This window comes from Lissotriton vulgaris, chromosome 9, assembly GCF_964263255.1.
Source record: "Lissotriton vulgaris chromosome 9, aLisVul1.2, whole genome shotgun sequence".
Taxonomy (NCBI): domain Eukaryota; kingdom Metazoa; phylum Chordata; class Amphibia; order Caudata; family Salamandridae; genus Lissotriton; species Lissotriton vulgaris.
The window spans coordinates 389,640,160-389,658,012 of NC_141697.1; the positions used below are offsets into that span (position 1 = coordinate 389,640,160).

General features: G+C 44.5%; 1 protein-coding gene across 1 annotated transcript in view; it reads left to right on the forward strand.

Annotated features, from left to right (window-relative positions):
- Window positions 1-952: 952 nt before the first annotated feature.
- Window positions 953-17,853, forward strand: part of HHIPL1 (HHIP like 1) — a 154,386-nt gene continuing 137,485 nt past the window's right edge. Inside the window, exons 1-2 of the mRNA XM_086937760.1 lie at window positions 953-1,483; window positions 16,356-17,005. Of these exons, the coding sequence (XP_086793886.1) occupies window positions 1,397-1,483; window positions 16,356-17,005 (737 nt within the window). The 5' untranslated portion in view covers window positions 953-1,396. The remainder of the gene's footprint in view (window positions 1,484-16,355; window positions 17,006-17,853) is intronic.

A 17,853-nucleotide genomic window follows, 5' to 3' on the forward strand; every position in this document is an offset into this window, starting at 1 on the left:
CGAACAGCTGGCAGGTCGCTGCCTCCCCTGCATTTCTTCCTTCTTCCTCTGCACTCCAGCCGGCAGCTCGAAACCCCCAGCACATAGGCTTCCCAGAGCCAGTGCTGCAATGCAGCTGCAATGCAGCGTTGTGATTGGTCTGAGCTGTGGACCGGCGCTCAGATTCGAAACAGGGAGCCTGTGCATGTTCCTGACCAGGCTATGTAATGTAGCCTTGTAGGAACATGCACAGTGCGCATGAACTGTTTGGCCGGCCCAAGAGGACTGGCCAAACAGATCATGTGCACTTGCGGATTGCAAACCACTCCTCCCCTGGCCAACCCCGCCCCAACTCACACTGCATACAGGCTGCATACCATAGGAAAAATGAAATGCCAATAACGTACAAAATGACAATAACGATACGTTTAGTAATTTTCTTTTTTGCACAGTGAGGCAATGCTCCTCCGCCTTAGCGGACGGGCCGCCACTGCCTGAAGGGGGCGGCCCCCACTCCTACCAGCCCTGCAGGAGCCTGCCTGGGTGAAAACTGAAATGAGAAATGCATTCTTTGGCATCCATCGCCTTAGGTGTGAGCCACCAAAAGGAAAACATCACTTGCCTCTGCCAAGCCTTTAGAAATGTGTTAATTTGAGCGGGGTACGTCAACGGTATTCCGAATATTAATAATATAAATGTAGCGGAGATATGAACGAAAATCATAATATACATGATAGAAAGTTACGGGCTACACACTTTTAACGATTTTAACGAATTCAATAAATCTGTAAGCACCACGAAGCTTGATTTCAACTGAAGCAGCTCTGCAAGACACCTTAAAAACGTAATGTTCTCGATTTTAAATGTAGTCTGACTGACGAAAGTCGGACACTGTAGTAAATATTTGCAAGTAATAAAACGAACAGAGCAGCAGCAGTTTGGTCGGGATTGGGACTCTCGCTCCACAAACGCAACAACAGATGAAGAAAGAACGTGCGAACAGTTTTGTGGGCAAAGTGCACGTCCCGCCTGCCAAGGGGAGGCAGCTGGTCTCAGACCATACCCCACGGCTGGGGGAGGAGGACGGCGAGAGAGTCAGTCAGGAACGGCAAAACGACCACCATTCTACGAGAGGGCTTTGACTTCAGAGCTAGTTACCAGCCCTGAAAGCTCACAGCGACAGAAGGAGAAAGTGGACTCCGACGGAGATGAGAAGCAGCGGCGTCACTCGGAGGGCGGCAGAGCTGGGTGACTGGGTCTGGCCTGGGCTCTGCTGCTCGCAGCATGTCCGGGCTTGACGGAGTCCCACCCGCAGTGCCTCGACTTCAAGCCCCCCTTCCGGCCCTCCCGCGAGCTGGTCTTCTGCGTTCAGTACCGGGAGTTCGGCTGCTGCGAGGCGGCTCGCGACCGGGAGCTCATGGACCGCTACTACAGGGTGCTGGGGCGTCTCGAGCACTCCCTGCACGCCTCCTGCGCAGCCCACGTGCAGGACATTCTGTGTCAGGTGAGTGTGCGGTGCCACGCAGCGGTACGTCAAGCTGGAAGACCCCCAAATAGCGATGCAATATAGGGTAGGGTAGTCACCTCACATAAACAATTGCTCCTTTCGTGCAGAATGTATACTGACTGATACTACCTATATAATTTGTGCTCTGTTATCGACGTATTGTACGCCAAACCTAGCTGTTATGGTTTCGAACGTGTAGCTAAGGCACAAGCATGTAAGCAGCAGGTGCTAAACCCACTGAGCTGCCTTATTAGCCCTGCGTCCAAGGACAGGCAAGCGACGTTAATAGGGTAAACGGTGACCCATTAACCATTTTTTATTGCTGGCAGCGGCTACGTATGTGTTTTCTTTATAAACACACTGGTGCACAAAGAGCTTGTGGAGAGCCCACCCTGCAACATTCATTGGTGGCAAGCAGCGAACCCCAAGGTGAAGCGGGCCACATAATGTATGGGAAAGATTTGTGCCCTTTTCAACCAAACCTAGAGTTTCATGGAAAAAGCACTAATGGGTGAATCTAGGCCCTTTAATTCCAAGAAATACTCTGGAATTATGGCATGGTTACAGTAGTGTTTTGTCTTTAATATCTGAGTTAAGGGGCTGTACAGTAAACCCTACAGTTACATCATCTCTTGCTCCCTTTTTAATCATATAAATCTATGATTTCCATCATAGCAGCTTTTGATGTATAGACCTGCGTCAAAAATCATCTGAATTTTGAGAGAGCTTTACCTCTTATGTCCATGTCCTGTGCCTTTGGATGGACCATTATGCAATCAAAGAATCTAACCACATTTGTTAGTCCTACAATAGTGTAACATTTAGCCTTCACCGCAATCGCTGTTGTGTGGTTGGTAGGTATATAAATGGAAATATGTTGTTGGTGCTTAGGTCTCAGCTGGTGGTGAATTTCCCCACCTAGAGACCTAATATGCTTCTTTGAGTTGATAAATAAGTTGACAATTCAAATAATGTTCACTGTGAGTGATTGCTTTTTATATCCGACATGTGTTTCGTTCGGGCAAACAATACGTCCAAGAGCTTTCAATGCCTGATATGATGATGTCAGAGTTGGAATTTAAGTATCACGTCTGTACCTCCATATTCTCCATCCCTTCCACAAGGGCATGTTGTAATACCACTGGCAACTGCTGAAGCAGAATGAGGTGTCCTGGAGCAGTCTGCATGTAGACTTCTAAGGGTTTTTGCCTTATGCTTCTTTTATGTGTGATGGAGTAATGCTCTTCACCTCTTTTTCGTAGGTGTTGTTCATTGACCTATGTGGGGTTGATTGTGTCAGTGCTTATGGTGTTTGTCAATCTAGTGTTGCTTTTTATCCTAACTGGCATATGTTGACAGCGCTCTTAGGTTATTCTGCATGTCCCAATGATCATTTTTGAAGATGTAGCTTTTCATTCTTTTGTTTGTGTATGTGTTACTAGCAGCCCGTCCCGACGTTGTCCGGGAGCAATCATGGCTCAGGGCCCCCGCCCGCCCTGACGTTGTGTAACCTGCCCACGTCACTGCTCATGTCACTTTTTCCTGCTGTAATGCCCCGTTTGGTACCTGCCCACGAGACACATTATTAGGACTTGTTGACTGTTCTCCGCAGAGGGGTGACCCGGGTGCTCTGCGTGACGCACAGGCTGTGTCCACTACCTTTTTATATTTTTAATCCCCTCTATTTTCATTGTGTTGAACGTTACCCATCCACCTGCCAGTGATTAACATAACAGAACAGATTGTCTACGTGCGCTTTCTCTTTCTTTCTTTATACATTCTTTGCTTTTTAAATTTTTTTTTTATTAATGCTCTTTTTATTGAGCCTCCTTTGTCTCCTTAATGGAAAAGTGCAGGTAGTTAGCGTCACAGAGTACCTGCTTGCCCCTCAGAAGTTCCTGTACTGTCCCGTTACTTCCCCCGACAACTAATTGATTCAATTTCAAAGGAAATGCCTTTTCTGAACAGCAGACACGCTTTATATTCACTGTGCTCATGGGCCTGATAGCAGTGCTCTGCGCGTTTCACAATTCCATGTTATCAGCACCTTACGCTCTCATCCGAGAAGAACACGGCAGCTTCTCCACTATGGCGCACACCTGACGATTCAACATGATTTTCAGCGGTTAGAAGCAATCCATGGCTGCCACAGGTGCTATACAAACAGCCTCAACCTTAACATAAAACAGCATACCAAAACAATGCAGAGAAGGCATGCTTGTACCTTCCCAGCACTGGTGGCGATGTCCGGATGCCTGCAGCGGGGGGCTGAAAAGATGGCAGTGGTACAGTGGTTGCCATGGGGAAGAAAGCGTAAGAGCTCGCAGTGTTTGCAGCCTTAAAAACCCCGGTGCGGGCCCTTTAATAGGAGAGCAAGTGCAGCTCCTCCGATAGGCCCCGGTACCAGCTCTCACTAAATTATTAGAGCCGTACAGTACAGTGAATATTCAATCTCTGCAGCCCCTCACTGTCTGCCCGCCGATCCTCACCGCCTGTCCGCTGCTCCCCTGATCTCCGCCGCTCCTCATCACTGCTCCTCCCCGCGCTGATCTCCGCCGCTCCTCCCCATGCTGTTCTCCGCCGCTCCTGTACGCCGCTCCTCGCGTGTACGCCGCTCCTGATGTCAGTAAGCACGTCGCGGCTGGCGCTACTTTGAAGGGAATACTTTTTTTTTAACTTATATTATTTAATAACTTATTTATTTTTAATATATATAGCCCATGTCCATCTGCACACCCTGAGGATTACAACGATGTAGCGGGTGTGTGGATTGGCGCTATGGTTCCCGAGTTTACCCGCCTCAAAGCCTCAAAGTTCTTCCTTTATAATAGTAGTATAGATAAGGACATAAATACACTATTTTGTGGTGGTACTTTCGAAATGGACGCAACTTTATGTTGTTTGTCACACTGTACTACCTGAATTTGGGATTTGTTCATGTATGGTGCTAAACTGACCTGCTGGTTCCATTGCCTTGTAATGACGTTGTGTTTGCACAGTCATTTTGCTTTCCAATGATTTTTTGCACCTGCTAAAATACCACAAGATGTTATTTTATTTGCAGAAAAACCTATGATGTTAAAAGTGGCTGCTCAGTTCTCTTTACAGACATCTGTAGTATAATAGCATAATCTCCTAACCAAAATATTGTCTGAGAGAAATATTGCATCTTAAATATTGTTTAGAAAAATATTGCCGCCACTGGCGTGATATTCTATAAGCAATGGTACGATATTTTTGTAAACAGTATTTGGGACGCAATATTATTGTTAGTCAATATTGTTTCTAATAATATTCTGACATATAACCAAGCCTGTAAATTGGTGACAAATGATTATGGCTGCATTATTTGTGCCATCTTCAACCTTGAGACGAGTCCATTAATGTATGCCAGAAAGGATGTTTATGCCACAAGATAAAAAGTAACAAAAACGCCTTAAAACTAGCGTGACAGGAGAAATTGGTTATGTCAGGAGACAGAATCACGAAAATGTGATCATCTTTAAAAAAAATCAGTTTTGGAATGTAGTCAATCTAGAATACTTTCTCTTTGGAAATATTGTTCATCAGAAATATTGCACCATATTTGAGATGGATTTCGCCAGAAACTTCAGAGTATTCTGAGAAGAATGTTTTTGTTTTTTAACCATGAAATGAAATGTACAATTAAAGATAACATACTATTAATTTTTAAGACTTTTAATTTCAGGGTATATAGGAGTCTAAGAGAGAGTCTCGACTGAGAGTGGTCAGCATCTAGGTATATTTAATTACCACTGGTCCACAAAATGCACTGGAAGTTCCAGGACAGCTCTCTTTCTTCCAAAATGTGCCAGTCTATTGAATGTTAATATATGTACAACTTTGAGTGGGAACCAATCAGGCAATCTTTACATCCATGGGATAAGCTGTAAATTTCAACCTAAGTCACGCAGACCATTTTTACTCGACTCCGAGCCGAATGTTAAGGTTGTTTTCAAATTTAACCTAACCTTCAGTGTAAGTCTTTGAAACCCTAACATTTAAGGGTGAAAGTCCTCCGACCTCGTGTGCAGCTGTAGAACCCTGCACTTTCTTAAACTTTCTCGATGATACTGTGCTTTTCCTTGCAATTAACTCAGCATCTGCGAGCCAAGTGGGGGTGCTATATGTGCATTTTTGTTGCTGCGTCAGCAGAGCAACAGGATTTGCTGGACCTGGGATGTACTCCTACACATAATAGAAGGTGGTGAAAGTCCACTTTACAGGCTCTGGCGGGGCCTGTAGTTGGTTCCAACTGATACCCTAGTGAGTGGCCCAGGATAGGCCTCTTTACCTGTACACCTGGGATGGAGTCGGCCGACCACCTCTTGGGTAAATCTGCAAATTTCCCCACATATGGGTTTGTTATGCTTGGGTTTACATGTATTGTGACGTATCAGTCGTATCCTCTGTGAGGCATATTGCTTTCAGCACTTCTATGCACTGGTTGAAAGTTTTTTAGGTTCCCTGGCTTTGGTGTAGGCCTTTGCCTGTACCTCTGAGACCCCATTAAACTGTCATCTTTGTTTTATTTTTGCTGTCATATGTATTAACTAAGAAAGACAAAGCGTGTTGGAACAAATGCATAAATGAATATCATGCACTTCGAGTTACTCACTGCCCCTACAGAAAGGGATTGACCATATGCAAACCAGTCATGAACATGTCACAAAAGGAGCCGTCCCACATCCACTGCTAGTATATATCCACCCTACAAAGTAATACAAGCAACTACTCACATAATTCAGCCCTGTTAGACCTCGACACTTATTGTTCTCAAACTCTCTGGAACTTGTGATCCAATCATGTTGCAACGAATGTATGACGTTACAAAGCATACTTTTACAACGCATACCTTTACAACACATTTTTTACAACGCAACATCCATTACAACGCATTCCATTACAACGCATGCCATTACAACAAATTTTTAAAAACTACCTTTACAACGTATTCTATTACAACGCATACTACCTTTTCAACGCATACCATTACAATGCATACCATTACATTGCATGTATGGTAAGTATTGGATAGTGTAGGGGTAAAAATTATTATTCTAACTCCAGGGGGGTGCAACAGTAGGGTAAGTGTTGGATAGTGTAGGAGTAAAAATTATTACTCTAACTCCAGGGGGTGCAACAGTAGGGTAAGTGTTGGATAGTGTAGGGGTAAAAATTACTATTCTAACTCCAGGGGGTGCAACAGTAGGGTAAGTGTTGGATAGTGTCAAGGTACTATGCGTTGTGATGGTATGCCTTGTAATGGTATGCGTTGTAATGACATGCGTTGTAGTGGTACATGTTGTAGTGTCATGCGTTGCAATGGTTGCGTTGTAATGGTTGCGTTGTAATGGATGTCGCGTTGTAAAAGTTTTGTTGTAATGGTAGTGCGTTGCAAAAGTTGCGTTGTAAAGGTTGTTTCCCGTTCCATCTAGTCTGACCAACTCAATCTAGGTCATTACAGATACTGTCTCCAATCCTGAACTTTTCACTTACAAATGCATGATTACAAGTACGTTAGTTTGATTAGTTCAGTGGCAGCAAAACAGACTATAGCGCACAGAATGCATTAGGCTATCACACAAAAGTCCAGGCCTGTAGGGAGAGTGGTTACCTTAGTTCCAGGTGAGCTAAATTTACATATCTTCTGCCCATTCGCAATGGAGGTCATATTTAACAAGACCCATTTAGAAGTCGATGTTGGGAAGAACCCTATTAACATGAATAAGAATAACTTTATTGTACACTTAATAAAAACTCACAATTTTTTTGTTAAAATACACAGCTTAAAAAGAAGTATATATCAAAGATAAAAGTGATTATCAAAGATTAACATTTGTCGATCGCCATATTTTCAATAGTATACAAAGTTTATGTTTCCAATTTACTTTTTAATGTTGTTTGTATGAGTTGCAGTCCCAGAATTATGCTCTAGTGCTCTGTCTGCCTGTTTGTCTGCTTCCTCATTTTGCTTTTTCTTGAGTCTTTCCGTCGCTGCATCAAAGAATTTTGAGAGACGGCAGTTTAATTGGGTCTCCTGCGGGTTAAAACATAATTTGACCGCCTGTCTGCAGGTTCTGGTACTCTTCTGATTCCAAATTGCACGTAGTAAAGATCTCCTTTTATCCAATAAGCCTGGGCAAATACATATTATATGTGTTAGATCTTCAGATCCAACTCCACAAAGACGGCAAGTCTGATCATCTTGATTCCTTTTCCATGGTGCCAGATGAGGGAGGATTGGTAATATACCGAGCCGCAGCTTTAGAAATTTTTCTTTTGTCTTGTGTTTGAATCCATGATCCAAATAAACTTGAGGCTTAAGTGTTTTGTAGTCGTTTAGGACTGTCCATCCGTGTGCCCTCTTTGCTAGAGCTTCCTTATCTTTTGTTAGCGATATTATTTTTGTTACTTTGGTTACTACCTTTTTGAAGCTCTTATGGTCTATTGGTGTGTCCCAAAGTTCGATCAATTCGAGTCTTTCCAATGATTCCATCAGATACTCTCTGGCATGTGATCGTTCTCGTCGTTGCAGCTCAATCCAAAGATGGGCATTTAAGGTACCTTGCTCTGCGTTTTTGATCTTATGCCAGCATTTTATGTAACTGCCCCTTCTTTCCACTGTTTGCTTTTGAAGACCGAATTCGAGGCGTATTTGGGCTGGAGATACGTAGCTGGGTAGCTGAAAAATGGATCTGTAGGTTTTACTGATCACTTTATCGAGGATCGGCGCATCTTTTCCAAGAGTTGATTCACTTCCATATGTCAGCGTAGGTTGAAGACAAGCTCTTAATACTTGTAGAAGCGGGTCAAGCATACAATCAGGCAGTACTTTCTTCAGGGGCTTCATTGCAAGATAACTCATGGTGCCTTTCCGGTGCAGCGTCTCTAATTGAGGTTTAAACGAGCCTCTGCTGTCTAATGGGACCCCAAGATACTTGTAGCTTGTTGCATGGTCCAGTTTCTGCCCATCCAAATACCAGCTGTTCTTCCTAGCCTTCTTGTAATTCACAGTCATAGTTCTTGTTTTTGTTAGATTGATAATTAATCCATTGCGCTGTGAGAATGAGCTGGTAGTATTAGAAGGTGCTGGAGACCAATTGGAGTCCGGCTTATTAGGACCAGATCGTCAGCGTATAGGAGATTGGACAGCGTGATTTAGCCCAATCGAGGAGCATGCGATTTAATGCTGTCCAATTCCCCTGGTAAGTCTGCTAGGAAAAGATTAACCAATGTAGGTGCTAGGACGCACCCTTGTTTCAGGCCTTTAAAGGTGTTGATGCGCCTAGAGAGGTGCGTCCCATCTCCCAGCTTAATCTTGACCCAGGTATTGGTGTGGAGTGAGATCAGCTGCTTCAGAAGAGGCTCTGGTATCTCCCATTTTTCCAACTGTTGCCATAGTTTGCCCCTGTCAACGTGGTCAAAAGCAGAGCTGTAGTCTATGAAACATAGAAACAGCGAATTCTTTCCTGCTTTGGCCGCGTCTGCCAGCAGAGTTAATGCCATGACGTTGGTGGTGGTTCCCTGCCTCTACAGAAACCTGTTTGGTTTACCGGGAATATTTGCTTTGATGCTGCCCAGGATTTCAATTCCTCCAGTAGTATGCCAGCATAGTACTTTGCCTCTATGTCTATTAGGGCAATCAACCGGTAGTTGCAAGGATTGCTCCTGTCACCCTGCTTGTAAATTGGACTTATGATCGATCCTTTCCAGGATTCCGGGCTAGTTTCTAGCTCTTGTATGCCCGTGAAGAGTGGGAATAATGTGTTGCTCCAGAATTCCTTATCGTGTTTGAATAATATTAGTGGTATCCCATTTGAGCCTGGCGCTCCTTCCGATTTCCCCTTCTGTGTTTGTGTTTTTATCCGAGCCGCTGTTATGTTAATTTTATTTTCATTGCTGCTTGATATTGTGCTAATGTTGCTTGATCCATTTTCCTTCTTTTGATTGTGTTTTCCCACTTTGCTTTTGGTGGCGTTTCTGGACCCTTTTTTGATCTTTCCTGTGTCATTGTCCTTCTGATTGCTCTCCGTTTTCTGTAATTTCACTTCAATGAAGTTGCCCTCTTTGGTTTTATTAAAGTGATTATGCAGATGATCTGCCCAAACTGCCTCTGATACATATGAGTTTATTCCATGGTGCCCTGGCCGCTGCAGGCTGTAAATTGTTTGCCAAAATTTGGCGCTGTTTTTTAGTTTTCGAGTCGTGCTTTTATTTTTGCTCAGAATTCGTCGTTCGTCTGTCTTTTTGTTACCCAGATTTGCCTTTTTTAAGCTTGCTTTTAAGCCGCGTAAGGTTTCTTGCAGTAACTCTTTTTGAGGCTGTACGCGCAGTTGTTTCAGAGCTTGTTTTATTTTCTGTTTGAGTCTTTTTATCTTCAGTGTGCTTGTCTTTCCTGGTGCGGGCTTCTGAGATTTGCCTTTAAGCGTCTTTGGTTTTGTTGCGTATTTGATCCCAAGGGCCTTCGTATACTCTTCCCAGGCTTCTATTGGGTTCGTGACCTGCTTGCCCTGGTGAATTAGATCCTTCGCATTTGTAGATAGTTCTTCAATCTTGTCTGGTTTGTATCTTATTCGTTTGAAATCTGATGTGTATTCGGACCCGACCCTTACCCTGGCTTCCATGGGACTCTCTCTGGTTATGCTTAGGACAATTTCTTGTGGCAGATGGTCGCTTTGATCACTAGCACCCAGTTTAAATGTTTTGATGATATCAAACAGAGAGAGAGTTGCAAGTGCATAATCTAGGTGGAAGGAGATTTTTGCGGAGTGATAAGTTGATGCTGGAGGGATATCCTCTTTGAACCGGCCATTCAGCACCTTTAGATTTAATTGCTCTAATTCCTTTAGTAATTGATTTGAGCACTTGGATTGTTTAATTGGAAGTGCTTGTGCTTGGGTTGGAATACCTCAGGTTCTGTTAAGCTCTTGTGCTAGTTCGTCGTCCAATGTGGTTCCAAAGAGAAAAAGATTGAAGTCTCCTGCCAGGATCAAGTTCTCAGCTTCCCCCTCTTCTATGATTCTTGCTGTTTCCTTGACCAGCTATCTTGCGCCTTTCCATCTGTGCTTCGGATGTATATAGGAGTTAATTATAACGAGAGGGTGGTCCGACTTTCTGATTTTAATTGTTATAGCAATAGCCTGTATAACATTTGGGGCTATGGTCTTAATCTTTATCTCCTTCATTGCTCCTACTGTGAGAATTGAGCAAAGATCATCAATCCGCCTGAGCTATGACCAAAGGTTGCGGTCCTAGTAGCTGGGACAATTTGCATCATGTATCCTTCCAGGACTATCTCACGTTCTTCCCAGGTTTCTTGTAATAATATCAGGTCAAATGACCTTAAATATTTTAATGTTTCCTGATCATCCAGTTTATCTGTCAAGCCATTGATGTTCCAGATACATACTCTGAGATTGTTCCGTGTAGTGTGTGATAAAGGCTGGGCAGGAGTCCCTTGTCATTGTCTGACCCTATTTGTTATTGTTCGCTGTATTTTGTCCAAATTAGGGGTTGGTGGTTTTGTTGTTACCGTTTTAGTATATAAGAGCCTCCCTTGGGGGCCTGGTGACTGGCTAACAGCTCCTTTTAAAATCGATGTTGCTTTATGAAGGTGTTCTTTTTTCCTCTCCTCTAAAAACGGTGTTGGGTAGGCTGGTCTCCTTCCTAGTTCCAGCTTTATTCACCACTGAGAGAATTTATTAATTTCTCCTAGGATCCGATCAACCAGATCGTTGGATGTCCATGTTGTCTTTGTTGTTTCTGGTTTATACGGTTCGCGTGTGGATTGGAATTCGATTTTAAGTAGGTCAGTTGAGGTGATGTCTTCCAGTCCCCTAATTGAGTTGACAAATTTTATTATGTTTCCTCTATTTAGGGTGTCCATTTTGCCTCTAGATTTATACTCTGGGATAAATAGTAATATATCTGTCTCATTAGATAGTATGGCTCTGGTTTCTTGGGCTGAGGTTGGTTCGGGATGTGTGACCTAGTTGGGGAGTTGGTCATTGTTATTTTTAAATATGGCAGGAGTTTCCCTTATTTTGGGATGTTCCAATTCCTGCTCTAGGACCGGCTGTTCATCATTTTGTGGCCTATCCCTCAGCTGGCTGGCTGTATGACTCCTTGCTGAACTACGTGGGTCAATCTCTTGCTCAGATCTTTCCCATTGTTGTAAGGGTTGTGCCTTTCTGTGTTCCTTTTGCTCGGGCTGTTCGATTACCGTCTCTAATAATTCTTTTGACATTAGAGTTTTCAGTTTGTTAGGGATCCTTATAGTTTCCAGTTTCTTAACCAGGGACAGAGTCTGCTCAACCTGGGGAGAAAGTACAGCTGTCTCTTCTTGTTCAGCTTGGTCCTGGGATTCCGCCGACTGCCCTTCCTCTTTATGAACGACATCTATCATTTTCCTGTTCCTGCCCTACCTTTTTTGTTTCTGTCGGATTCGTGAGTTTGTTGTTACCTCTGTACTAACTTTTTCGTGAGATGAGGGGTTTAAGATGGAGTTTTTTGGGGATTGTCTGGAGTTGGGGGAACAGTTCTTCTCATTTTGAAGCAACTTATTTTCTGCTTCTTTTGTGATTCCGTTTGTTTGGGAGTCCCTAGTGGCATTTCCCTCGTTGACTATGTCTATCAGGTCAGATGCTGCTTTTGGTTTCAGATTCTCCAGAAGGTTTTCTAGCATTGTTGGTAGCGTTGATAGCTTATTTATTATTGGGGAACAATCGCATTCTGTTCTTGCTAACGCAGAGAGTTCTGCTGCTTCCTGTCCCCTTTTTATGAGGCCATTTAAGTCTCCTAGTTTCCTCTCAATCTCTGAAGTAAACTCAGCTAATGTTTGCAATACTGTTAGCTGCATGTCTAGTTTGTCAGATTGGTATTGTAAAGCTGTTGCTGATAGTTGTATTGTGTTTAATAAGTTTGTCCAAAAAGTAGTGAACGAGCTTTGGCTCTCTAGTCTGCACGTACTAGGGGATTTTCCCGTCTTGGAGGTTATGGTAGGTTTTAGGTTGTATGCGGCCACTAGGTCTTGCCACTCCTGTGATGCGAGGAAGGTCATATCGCTGTCTATAGTGTATGAGTTTTCCCGTTGCTTGTTTTGAGGTAAATTCGGTCGGCCCATTTCTCTCTGCTCTTTAAAGGCCATTTGGAAGCCATCTTGTGTACTCTTCAGCAACGGTGAGAGACTACTGTTTGATTGAAGTGTTACTGTCCTCCTTCTAATACACTCTGAGTTTTTTGCCGTGGGAATGGGGTTGATTGATCGCCCCAATCTTGTGGGTCCTGATGGTCTTAAAACTATGGAAGCATCTAATGCTCGGTCTGATCTTAAGCCACTGTGAGATGTTTCCTTGCCTTGGGAGCTTTCCGTTTTGGTCCTCCTGGGAGGTGTCTTCTTGCCTTGAGAGCTTTTGTGTTGGATGTCTAGTGGGCTACTGATCTCCACTGGCCTTTCTGTTGTTGTACATACTACTCCATCTTCTTCAGTTTGGGTTTTTTGCCTGCTTTCGGTTGACACCATGCGGTTATTGACGGCATGAATATCCGCTACGGTTTTTCTTTGTTCGCCCTAAGTTGGCAGGGCATGCTCAGACGTGAGTCCCTTGCTCACTCAACGCTCCGTCCATCACCCCCTTTGGTTTTTCTTTGTTCGCCCTAAGTTGGCAGGGTATGCTCAGACGTGAGTCCCTTGCTCACTTTGCCACTGGTTTCAAGCAAGCCCGGCTGAAGACGGCTGGAATGCCTGAAACCGGTCCTGGGAAGCTTGATTCTGGTCCAGGGGAGACATGGCTTGGCAGTTCGGGCTGGACTGTTCCCATGAGGCACAGGGTCAGACTGATTTGCATATAGCCATGTCTGAACTGGGGTGGCGGAGTGAGCTAAAGAACGGTGATGGATTAAACCCAGATCAGTTGACTGGGGCTGAGTGTTTGTATTGTCAACGCTCCGTCCATCACCCCCTTTGGTTTTTCTTTATCCGCTACTGTAACCTTTAAAGTTTTTTCAGTTTCCAGTGTTTTTTGTATTTGTGGCCGGGGGTATTCTATCTTCCCGGGCTCCAGTGGGGTTGGTAAACAACCTTCTGGATTCCCGTTTCAGGATCTTTTAAAAAGGCAAATTTCGTGTAGATTTTTGGTTGATAGGAGTTTGAAATTTTCCCAGCCGGCTCTCCTTCAATAGTTATGAGGTCTTCGATTCTATCTCTTTTCTCTCCTTTAAGTGAATTGTTTGGTTGTTTTATGGTGTCTGGATCCTTTGTGGTTACTAAATTGATGTCTTTAATGGCTTCCGTGCCGATACACCAAAGGGAGCCCATGTCTTTACTGATTTTTTTTGTCGATGTTGGCGTCTTTAAAGTTGTCCTTTTCCTTAATGATTAATATTTTGCTGGGGTCTTTATCTGAAGGTGATGTAGAAGCTCCGACATCTTTTATAGCCCCCTTTTTGCCTTTTGATATTGGTTTTGAAATAGACCTTCTCACTCTTCCTGACCTCATGGCTAGCCAGGTTAAAGTGTTAGACTGATAGACTGATAGCTAATAGTTGGTTATTGATTCTTGATAGACCACCTGGCGGTGCAAATAGGGTGAAAACTCCTATGATAATAAGTTGGTATTGTTAAATGTTTTAGACGTCTGGTTTGTGCAAACTTAATCCAGGGGATTTTCCTAATTTATTGGGAGGGCGGGTAGGGGCTGCCCTGATGCAGTGCACAAATCAATTAGGCCCCCACTAAATCAGCCAGCAGCTCTTGGCACTCTGCCCTCCTTATGGACTGTTCTTGGCACTCAGCTCCCTTCTACCCCTTCTGCTCTCCGTGCCTGTTCCACTGGGTTGCCCTTGGGTCCTCGGTTCCTTGTCCCCCCCCCCCCCCCCAGGCTCTTCAGCAGAGGTGGAGCAGGGCGAGGGGGGGTCGGGGGATCAGTAGGCACAACTCCGAGGCTCGCAGGACTTCACAGCGGGGGGTCGGCGGGGGTCGGCAGAAGCCGAGAGCCAACACCGAGCTGAGGCGGAGAGGGAGCCTTGCCTAGGCACCTGAACAACAGTATCTCCACTCCACTCCACTCCACTCACCACTCCTCTCTCTCCCTTCAGTCCCTCTGTTTGCTCCTCACCGGGATAGCTCCGGGACAGCTCCGGTCGGCCGCAGACCCAGATGCCGCGAATGCTCCTGTCTCCGGTCTCCCAACTTTCCCAAAGCCTCTGCGAGCTACTGGAGCCGCTGGAACCCGCGTCTGGAGCCCACGTCTCCTTGCTCCTTGCTCTCTTGTCTGGCTGGGCTGGTTCGCTCGCTCGTCATCCGGCAGCCTGCAAGTCACGGATTGGAATCAAGGGAATCTTGAATACCACAAGTACCCACGGGTAGACCCGAGCCTTCCACTGTGAGACTACTGCAGTAAATATTTTGCGCGCGAGTGCTGGTTTCCCTTCTGAACGACAAACAGCCTGCTGCGTGCTGATTATCCTAACATGAGTAATTATAGAAATCAAAAACATGCCGGGTTCTCTAAGTACTACCCATGCATCAAGGACAGATACTTCAAAGTTAGGTTACTCGTATCAGAGAGTGCATTCAGAATCAATGTGATAATGATAAAATGATAATTACGCACTTATATAGCTCACGACTACCCGGAGGCATCTCAGCGCTTGTACGAATACCGCCGAGGAACCCTTCCTGGCCTTTCCCTGTGAGGAGCCCACTCCTGGGCACCACCAAGGTGAAGTCCGGCATCCTCAGCGTTGTTGGGGCCGTTGTAGAGATTAAGCAAGCTATTGCCCAGAGGTGCAGAGTGGGGGTCATGATCAGAATGGGCACCGAGGCGAGAATTATCAGGTCAGAGTAAATTGAGCCCAAGACCGGCCGAGGCGGGAATTGAACCCTGGTCCCGGCCAGACTACTCCATCAGGGTCTGCCGCTCTAACCATTGACCCACACTTCTCTACCTATTTCTCTACACTTCTCTATCAGTACTATCAGAATTAAACAACACAACCAAACTCATCCTCTTCAGCATGAGCCATTTTTTCTGGTTCCAGGTGCTAGTAGCCATACCTTTCAGGAACATGTTTTGATAGATATTGGTGTAGTTACAACTAAACTGCTAAGTCCTTGTCTCTGCTGAGATGCACAGAGTGCTCCCTCTATCACTGCAGATCCACTCTCCACCCACACATACTCCCCACACCATTTGACTGAAATCCTATACTGAATTTTTAGATATCATATTGTGGTGCTCTCATTGTCTGAGTTGATTGATTCCCAGCACAACAAGTAGACACATGTCCTGGTACTGGTAAATAGAGCTTGTGATTCTGCCTGGCATTAATTCCTCTGGCAAAATTGATTTCCCATCATCACCATGATTAATTTTGCCTATGTAGAGGCTCCCATGTCAAAGGTAGGGTCAAACGCAATGCTCTTCAATGTGTCAGCAAACGTTTATTATATATTTCTTGGTGAAAAGAATCTCTGGCACAGGGTAAGGTCCTTATTGCTGGGCTTCGTGATCCAGTAGCAAGTTTTAGAGGTGGTAGAACTGCATACATTTATTTGAGGGGATGTGTACTAGATGTCAGTCTTGATTTGTGTGTCAGAAGTCACAGACTAGCTTGGTCAGTGGGGGAGGGTGGTGAAAAAGGGAAGGCACTGCAGATCTTGTCCGATTGGCTTTAAGGTCTTGTTGGATGCAGGACAGGGAGGCAAATGACAGAAATTTAGATGTACTACCATTTAATTATATTGATTTGTTTGTAGTTTTGAAATGTGAGTACTTATTTGCTGTGACCTACATGTTATTTCTCAGCATCTAGAAGAACTAACAGACAGTGTCTTTTTTTATAGGAGTGCTCTCCATATGCAGCTCATTTGTTTGATGCGGAGGACCCATCTACTCCAGTGCGGACCGTGGCGGGTCTTTGTAAAGATTACTGCACAGATGTGTGGCAAAAATGCAGGCCCATCTTTGGCTATATTTCCGACGACAAGGACTTGTTGGATTTGGAAAATAACATGGCAAAGTTATGCCACTATTTGGCACTCAATGATGAAGACTACTGTTTTCCCCGTCTGCTAACCAACACAAAACTGACCAAAAATCTAGGCTTGATTACAGCAGACTCCGAGGGCTGTTTACAGCTGTGTCTCGTCGAAGTGGCCAACGGTTTGCAGAATCCAGTCGCAATGGTACATGCGAACGATGGTACACATAGGTTTTTTATTGCAGAACAAGTGGGCTTGGTTTGGACCTACCTGCCCGATCGGACGAGGCTTGATAAACCATTCCTGAATATCACGGAAGCAGTACTCACATCTCCTTGGGAAGGAGATGAGCGGGGATTCCTTTGTCTTGCCTTCCATCCTAAATTCAAGCACAATGGGAAAGTCTACGTCTACTACTCGGTTGAAATTGAAGACTTTGAAGAGAGAATTCAAATTAGTGAGTTCACCATTTCCTCTCGTGACATGAACACATTGGATCATAGTTCTGAAAGGTATAGTTGTTTAATTATGTTCTATATAATTATACTGGTGTCATGAAAAGCTAGGTAATGCTTTTTATGCTGATGTGAAAGCTTGAACTCAAAGATTATGTTGGCCTCCCCATATCATGCAACGTGTATGCTGGTGTTGTGGATTGATTTATGACTGAGTCATTGGTGTTATTTTTTGTGATATAGCATGTGCAGGTATGTTATCTGTTATTTTATGTTATGATGTGCCATGAGGGAGCATGCCATGGTATATATGATTGCGCTATGATGTGTTAAGTTCTAATGTTATTTTATTCTATGCTGCGCTGTGGTAGGGTATGTTATGTCGTGTTATGGTTCAATATATCACCGTGTCTATTTACATAGTTGTAGTGATATGAGTTGTAAGATTCACTGTGTTCAGCATTTCCATTTGTAGTCAGTAATTTTGTATTGGTGAACCACAGGACGTCCAAAGGAACATTGACTAAGTACTCTAGTCCTCTTGTTCCAACGAAGAAAGAGAAAAACATTACTTCTGTCCCTAAATAACTCATTAGTCCGAATACTGGTCCTTATTGTTTGGATCCGAAAATAGGGGGTCATTACAATGTCAGTTAACCCGCCACTGGCAGCCTGCCGGTGCGGATTCGCCGCCATCGCAAAGCACTTTTCCGCCCACCAGATTACGATGGCGGGCGGTGTGCATGGCGGATGGAAAGTCCGTCCGTCACGGACTCGAGCCAGGCATTCATTACAATTACCTAGTGGACCCACCCCACATCAACAAAAGGGTAGCGGTGCCTAGCAGGTACTGTCCGCCATATTATGATGCTGTTTCAAGCCAGACTTTGAATGGCTATTCCTCC